Here is an 8,351-nt window from a genome sequence, read left to right as displayed (position 1 = left end):
AGCACTGAGGGACAAGAAATCCAGGGACTTTTACATGTTTGATCTGGGCAGGTGCGACAGTCCTACAAGCTCCCCTCTGCCTCCTGTGTGCCCCCTGCTCTGTGGATCCTGGGCCACTCGTACAGAGGAGGAACCACCTGAGAATCCAAGGAAGATCCAAATGGGCACATCAGAACTGAACCCAGAGGAGCACTCTCAGAGCCAAAATCTACTTCCCTCCATGCCCTCCCCAGTTTGCTCCATTCCTCTCCCTTCCCCTCTGCTGGAGCCCAGCACCAGTGGTCACACATTCCTGTGTGGGGGCCCAAACAGGAGTCTGATGGATGAGTGTTGCTGGAGTCACTGGTGGAACCTCCAGCTCCTCACCCGAAACACAAACTCCAAAGACGTACAGAATTAGTTGGAGAACATTGCTGCCACTGTCAAAACAAGCATTTTCTGAAATAGCCTGGAATATGTGATATGGAGTATCCAAATTTCACGAGGACAAGATTCCCAGCTCCCACCACAGAAAAGGTCTCTGGCTCCATGTGTGAGGAGGAGGCAGAGCCACACCTGCCCTCTGCACACAGGGAGGAGTGGGCTCAGCCCTCTCCTCATCCAGCTCCCAGCCATGGTCCTGCTGGGTGGCAAAACTGTGCGGATGCAGAGATTTGGTATTACCATCATGTCTCAGGAAACGACCCCAAATAGAGATCGCTATTGTGTTTGAGGAACTGTAAAGACACAGAGAGAAATAAATCTGTTCCCTGGTAGTGCAGAGAGGGCCTTTGTTTGTCTGGTTTCCAGAGTGAGAAGGTTTAGAGGATTGTTGCAGCACATGACCAGAAGCTACGAAGCACAGACAAAAGCCATTTGGAACACAGATCAGACTTTGCCATTCCCTGGCTTTTCAGAGGATTTCTGTTTTGTTCAAGTTAAACCTGCTGCTATTTTGGGGGATTATTTTCCTCCCTCCAGAGCATCCCTCGCTGTCAGGGCTGCACATTTCCCACAGCACGAAGGCTTCCACTGGCACCAGCACAGCATCAAAATGTCTGCAGTGAAGGGCTGCGAGGGCTGCCCGTGTTCCAAACCCAAGGCACAAGTGTTGCACCAACAGCCACGGACAAGTTTAGAGGACAAAACCTCTGCCTGTGGCTGGGCTGGCAGAGCCGGCTCGTTTCGCAAGCCGCTCTCAGGTCAGCCGGCAGGAGCACGGAGGGAAGGTCTGAGCAGAGCTGACAGCGAGACAAAGCCCTTTGGGGCTCGCTGGGAAATCGCCGGCCCCGGCACAGCTGAGAAGGGCGGCGGGGCAGGAGCTGAGGTGCCCGGTCGTGCCCGGGAGCCGTGGGGCGGCAGCGCCTCCGGGAGCTCCTCCAGCCGGGGCCATCCCCGCTTGGGAAGCTCAGGGATTTGAGGGCACTCTCTGGTCAAGCCTCCCTGTTCTTCACCCTGGGGGATAGGAGAGAGGATCCCTGACCCCACAAAAAGGGCACAAATCCTCTGACAGCCCCAAGTACAACAGGGGCCACTTCTGCTCGCAAGGGAAAGGGGGGAAAAAAAGTGCTGAATTAAGTTTAAAAGCTCTGCAAAATTAAAGCTTTATAAAACGGTTTCTGTCATCATGCACCCTGAACCAGAAAACTTTTGGCCCCAGTAAAGCACAAAGACAAATCTGTGAGCATTCTGTGTCCAGAGTCAAGCAGAGGGAGAGGGGAGCCAGCTGCCATGCTGCTGCAGCATGGCACAGCATGGCACAGCATGGCACAGCATGGCACAGGATGGCATGGAACAGCACAGCATGGCACAGCATGGCACAGCATGGCACAGGATGGCATGGAACAGCACAGCATGGCACAGCATGGCACAGCATGGCACAGCATAGCATGGCACAGCATAGCATGGCACAGCATGGCACAGCATGGCACAGCACAGCACAGCATGGCACAGCATGGCACAGCATAGCATGGCACAGCGCAGCATGGCACAGCATGGCACAGCATAGCATGGCACGGCACAACATGGCACAGCATGGCACGGCATGGCATGGCACGGCACGGCACGGCACGGCACGGCACGGCACGGCACAGCATGGCATGGCATGGCACAGCATGGCACAGCATGGCACAGCATGGCACAGCATGGCACAGCATGGCACAGCATAGCATGGCACAGCATGGCACAGCATGGCACAGCATGGCACAGCATGGCATGGCACAGCATGGCACAGCATGGCACAGCATGGCACAGCATGGCACAGCATGGCATGGCACAGCATGGCACAGCATGGCACAGCATAGCATGGCACAGCATGGCACAGCATAGCACAGCATGGCATGGCACAGCATGGCACAGCATAGCACAGCATGGCACGGCATGGCATGGCATGGCACGGCACGGCACGGCACGGCATGGCACAGCACAGCATGGCATGGCATGGCACGAGTGCCTTTGCTTCCCTGGAGAGGAACACTGAGACAGAAACTCCCTGAAAGCCCCGTGCTCAAAGCCGATGCAAACCAGAGATGTGCGGTGTATTAACCTGCCCGGCAACCTCAGCTCTCCCCTTATTCCCAGGGTCCGAGGGGTTATCTCAGCCCTGCTCTGGGCAGGCACACGGGCCGGATCTCCTCGCACGCTGGCCCCTTATCATGGCCCTGGGGAGAAAGCAGAGCTCGAACAGAGAGCTCAGGGCAGAAACGAGAGCAGCGAGCACCCCTGAAGAGAAGCCCCCCATCCGGGCCGGCTCTCCTCATCGCGGGCGGGTGGATGTGGTGGCTCCGGGCCGGGCACATCCCATCTCCCGGCTGAGGATGGATGCGGTGGCTCGGGCCGGGCACATCCCATCTCCCGGCTCAGGATGGATGTGATGGCTCGGGCCGGGCACATCCCATCTCCCGGCTCAGGATGGATGTGATGGCTCCGGGCCGGGCACATCCCATCTCCCGGCTGAGGATGGATGCGGTGGCTCGGGCCGGGCACATCCCATCTCCCGGCTGAGGATGGATGTGATGGCTCCGGGCCGGGCACATCCCATCTCCCGGCTGAGGATGGATGTGATGGCTCCGGGCCGGGCACATCCCATCTCCCGGCTGAGGTTGGATGCTCGGGCCGGGTTCGCCGTCGGGCGAGGGCGCTGCTCCGCCGTGGCGGCTCCGGGCCGGCTGCGGGCGGGCAGAGCACGGGCCGGGGGCCGGATCGAGCTGTCGGTGCCTGCGGCAGGGCGGCAATCACGGGTCACCTGCATTGGGGTGGGCGCAGGGGTGATGAGCGTGAGAGCGGTGAGGATGGAGGTAGGGGTGACGATGAAGAAGATGGGGATGAGCTTGAGAATAGGGTAGGACGCTGCTGGAAATCCCTAGGAAGGGCGCCGGCATGCAGGGAAATGTGGCTAATCCGGGGCCAGGCGCCCCACCACGATACCCCCCACACTCAGCCACCCCCGGCGCCACACCACCCCGTCCCCACACGCCACACACCCCACAGCTCCCTGTTCTTTTCTTTCTGAGGTTGCCCAGAAAATCGCCCCAAATGCGTTTTTCCCCGGGCAGGGACATCCCCCGCCCGCAGCCCCTTTCCCAGCTTATGCCAGCACCCCCTCCCGCCCCCGGTACCGCATTGCGGAGCTGCCCGCTGCCACCGGCCCGGGCGGGGGACAGGGGGCACATCCCAGCCCCGCCGGGCTTTTGAGGGCAATAACAGGAGCCCCACGGGACCTCAGCTGTGCTGTGCTGCGGGAGAGCTGGCTGTGGGTCCCCCCATCCTCATCCTCGCTGTGTATCGGCAGCGGATGGACAATTAGGTGTAGTGGTTTTTTAAATCGAGGTATTTTCGGTCACACGATTGGAGTGTGGGGCTGATCTCCCCCCCGGTGGCGGCTTTGCTCGCAGGGGGGATCAGCCCGACGCTCCACACCCGTGGGCAGGGTTTGGTGACTTTAGATCAAGCCAGGGATACACCCAGCCCTTTATTTCGTTGATTTCTCCCCCTTTGTTTGTTTGTGAGGGGATTTTTTTCCCTCTCTTTCACAAGAACAAAAAACACGGGGTTCATCAGCAAACTCCCGTCCCTGGAGTCTGAGCACTACGGGGGAAAGCAAAACTGTGAGGAGGGGGTGAAAGCAGCCCCGCCACCCCCAGCTGTAAGACGACTGCTTCCCAAAAAATGTGTCCTACCTCTCTCAAACAGCTGAATGCCACCTTCTCTGGAAAGCCAGCGCTGCCTCCCCTTAGCCCGAGGATGTGTTGTATCCCCGACACGGGGAGGATGAACCTCCCTCTGCCCCTGCCCTGCTCCTCCAAGCCCCCCACGAACCAGGCCAGCCTCATCATCTATGTTTTCTCTTTATTGTTCGATATATTTATGTACCACATTATATGTTAAAGATAGATTTTTTTTTTTCTGATATACATTTTTCATCTTATTTACCACAATGACACCACACGTACATTGGAAACAGCTCCACGGATCTGGTAGATTGCACAGAATGAATTGTGTCGTAGTTTTGTTCCTGTAATCCCGAACGACATCAAATCCAACCATATATTATAATACTTTTTTTTTTTTTTTTTTTTTAGCTTTTCATAATTTAGAAATAACAATCGTTAAAACGAAATGAAACATAAGTCACCGAGAAGTGGACTCCAGGGCTGTGATTTCGACCAGAGGCAACACATTTGTATTCGATGGGAAGCGCCATTCCTCGGCGTGGATTCGGATGGAAGAATCAGGCAGTCCTGACATCTACGTGACCACGGCGTAAACATTGCAGCTAAGCGGCATCACCGGTCATCAGACGCTGCTTGGGCTTGTTGGGCTGGTTGTACAATCTGGGTCTCATCTACATCCATCTCTCAAAGGGTTAAAACAAAGCTCCCTGCTCCCGGCGCCCACGGCGGGTTTCCTTCCTGTCTGTGAGCACAGCGACCCAATCCCATGGGATCGGCACCTGTGTTTCAGCTCCTGAAACACGGAATTGCATATCTGTGAGGAGTGTTGAAAACTGTGACTGTTTCCCAACAGGCCGTTTGTGGGGGGCCAAGCTTCAGGCAACGAGTGAGGAGATAGGGGTGGGGCACCAGATAATTTCCTTCAAAAAAATCTAAATAACAAAAAAATAGATTTCAATCTGAGCTTATTTAAAAAGACACCAGGGCGAGCACTTTCATCTCTTCTTACTTTCCTTAGTTTGCAGAATCTATGACATAGAATTTGTTGGATGCACGTAACGAAAATAATGACTCTTTCCATTAAAGGGATGCAGAATTATTTGGCTATGCAGATGTTTGATGCGATTCTTTTCCTGCACCCGACTCTGGCCCCTCCTTAGTCTTCAGCATTGGTTCTGAAAGCCTCTATGAGGCCTTCTAAAGAGTGGATGAACCCAGAGATGCTGCAGATACCACCTATAACGAAAATGGCAACATCAAAGAAGACATGGTGCCACAAGAGCTTCCTCCACAAGAGTTTGAGGTGGAAGAGACTGGGGAGCAGGAAACAGAGCCCTGCGCCTGTGAGGCTCCCAGTAAGACCCATCAAGAGGGCAAAATGGGGGACGTAAATAGCCATGAGCAGGGTGAAAACTACCAGGGCACATCTGAGGGTGAGTCCCCAGGATTTGAGCCGCCCGTCACCCCCATAGCAGTTGGGGAAGAAAGCCCTGTTTCCATCTTGGAAAAGGGACCGCTCCAGGACTTCTACAGCTGCAAAGAACGGCAAGGGGTACGAGAGCAAGGCTTTGGCCACCAAGAATATGTTGACTACTGCCCTAATGGTGGATGGCAAGTTGTCTGTAATGACCTCCTTGGTCTCATCAGCCCATGTCAGGTAGGCAACCAAGGCAAAGAGTCCCTTAAGGATGCAAGCTGCTATGTGAGTCCAGTTCATCATGCAATGGAACTCCTTGGGGTTCTGCATGTTCCCCTCCAAGGAAGGCAGAAAGATCTGGGAGGTGTAGCTGAAAACAATGATGCCAATGGAGATGGGGAACTTCTTGACATCAATGTAAAACTTGACTTTGTCCCAGGCCCAGTCGCGCGCCCTGGAGAGGCAGTAGGCGATCACCAGGATGTTGATGACAAAGTGGGCTAATGTGCAGAGCAAGCTGAACTTGGAGACTGCCTTGAGGTTCTTCAAGAACGCACAAGGCAGGAGCACTGCCGTGGCAATGATGGACCATGACTTCTGGGAGACGGGCAGGTTGGGGAAGCTGTTGTACATCAGGTTCCCACTGACCACCACATAGAGGATGCAGGTCATGACCAGTTCAATGATCTGAGCCACGTTCACAATTCTGCCCCCGAGGGTGGGGAAGCGGGGCGCGCAGCACGCGTTCGCGATGTCCACGTAGGAGTCTCTCACCCTGACTATCTCCCCATCCTCATTCTCTTCGTAAAGACAGGCAATAAGGATTTTCCCAGTGTAGCAGCAAACCACTGCAGCGAAAATTATTAAAAAGAGTCCTAGGTATCCACCGTGAAGGATGGCATAGGGCAGGCCCAGAACAAACATCCCCTAGAAAGAGACAAAATGGAAAGCGTGTTTCTGGATCTGCGAGGGGCCCAGGCCCGCGGCCGAGCGCGCGCAGCCGCAGCACGGCGGTCACGCGTGTGCTCTCTGTGTGCCCACGCACATCACACCCGCGCGGGCGGTCACGCAGTCACGCCACGCAGCCGCGGCCACGCGCGGTGACGCACCCCCCTGTCCCTGTGACGTGCCACCCCCACGGTCACGCCTGTGCAGTCACGCCAGCGTCAGCGCGCCCCAGAGCACCCACAACAGGCCAGAGAGGTTTTGGTGCCCGGGCTTTGCTCTCTACCCTCGCTGTCCCCAGCCCCTGTCAGCGCGCCAAGACCTCCACAGCTGGGGACATCTGGAGGGGCCAGACTGGGCCCAGCCCAGTGCAGCCCCACCACCAGCCCAGTCACCCCCAGGCCCCTGTCCGTCCCTGCCCGTGACCCCTGCTGGGGCAGCCTGATGGGGTCCTGGGCTGGGGCCTGGGCCCCTCCCTGGCACTGTGCCCTGTTGGTGGCTGAGGAGGGGCAAAGCAGAAAGCCGTGCTGGGGGGTTTTAGCTTCCTTTCTTTTTAAAATCCGTTTTCCCTTTTCTTTCCTTTCCCCTGCCCTATTATTCTCCTCTATCTTTCACATATTTTTCTTTTTCCCCCCTTTTATTATTCCCTTTTCCCTCTTTTCCCCGAAGCTGGTTTGCCACCAGCCCAGGGCTGCTGGCCGAGACACAGAGCACGGAACAGGAGCGGGATGAGGGAGTGCTGCCCGGTGCCCCGCGGCGATGGCCGTACCTGGATGGCGTTGGTGACATTCCATCCCGCCTCCCATGCCGTGATCTTGGGCTTGCCCTGCCCGGAGAGCTCGGAGCAGGCCTCCTTGGAGGCGCTGGGCGGCAGGGGCCCTGTGCCGTCCCGCTGGTAGTGGATGTCCCCCTCCAGGGGCGGCTCGCCGCCTTCCTCGCTGCCCTCGGACTTGAGGATGTCCATCTGCAGCCCTTGCCGATGCTCCATGTCCAGGTCGTCGCAGTGGGCGAAGCCCACCGCCTCCTCATCGGTGGCCGCCTGGAAGCCCATCCTGGCGAACATGCCGCTCATCTTCGCCTGGGATTTGTGCGACACCGAGGTGGCCACGTTGGAGAGCTTGCTGCGGAGGAGGGTGGCCATGGCGGCGGCTCTGGTGACTCCGCTGCTCGCGGACCCTCGGGGATGCAGAGACCCGACGGGGCGGGCGGGCGGCGAGCCGGTGGACGGGACTTGATCGCCCGGCGAGGGGCGGCTGCGGGGAGCTGCTCCGAGCCGCTACCTCCTCGTCCCGGCGCAGTGCGGGCGGCTCCCGGCCGGGATGCCCAGGGGCATGACACCGCTGCGGGGGGAGCGGGCCCGCACGCCCCGCCGCCCGCTCCGGCCGCTCCGCCGAGCCCCGCGGGCGGGATCGGGGGGCGAGTCGGGCGGGATGGGGGCTGTCAGCAGCCGGCGGATGTCACCAGACGGGCAGAGCAAGCCCCTGGCAGAGCGCGCCGCGTCTCCATCGCAGTGCGCCCACCTCGCGGAGAGAAGAGGAGAGGGGAGAGAATTGCTGCATTTCTGGGGGAGGTACCAGCCTCCCCGGCCAAGCCCAGCCCCCCGCACTCCCCCCCCTCCCCACCCACGCCCGCCGGGCCCCGCCAGCAGCGCCGCAGCCCGGGATCACCCCCCCGCCCGGCTCCGCATCCCTTGCTTTGCTGCGCGCCCTGCCCCGCACCTGCCCCGCACCCGCCCGCAGGCCCCCGGCCGCCAGCCCCTTCCCCACGGAGAAACAAAAGAGCCCCGCTGAAGAGGCGGACGGGCGGCTTTCGACAGGTTCTTAACGGGATTTTCCTCC

General features: G+C 58.5%; 1 protein-coding gene across 1 annotated transcript; it reads right to left on the bottom strand.

The window, feature by feature from the left end:
• Nucleotides 1–4,312: 4,312 nt before the first annotated feature.
• Nucleotides 4,313–7,654, bottom strand: SLC32A1 (solute carrier family 32 member 1). The gene is made up of 2 exons (XM_058850633.1): nucleotides 7,283–7,654; nucleotides 4,313–6,495 (listed from the first exon to the last, which is right to left on the bottom strand). The coding sequence occupies exons 1-2, from the start codon at nucleotides 7,652–7,654 to the stop codon at nucleotides 5,308–5,310; spliced, it is 1,560 nt and encodes a 519-aa protein (XP_058706616.1). The 3' UTR covers nucleotides 4,313–5,307.
• Nucleotides 7,655–8,351: the final 697 nt, after the last annotated feature.

Source organism: Poecile atricapillus, chromosome 15 (assembly GCF_030490865.1).
Source record: "Poecile atricapillus isolate bPoeAtr1 chromosome 15, bPoeAtr1.hap1, whole genome shotgun sequence".
Taxonomy (NCBI): Eukaryota; Metazoa; Chordata; class Aves; order Passeriformes; family Paridae; genus Poecile; species Poecile atricapillus.
The sequence above is the reverse complement of the archived record's forward strand: the minus strand, read 5'-3'. Positions and strand labels throughout refer to the sequence as shown.

Excerpts from the sequence above, each read along its gene's own strand:
- SLC32A1 (XM_058850633.1), bottom strand. The coding sequence starts at position 7,654 with ATGGCCACCCTCCTCCGCAGCAAGCTCTCCAACGTGGCCACCTCGGTG. Across the intron at positions 6,496-7,282 it reads ATGTCACCAACGCCATCCAG|GGGATGTTTGTTCTGGGCCT; the intron begins GTACGGCCATCG and ends GTCTCTTTCTAG.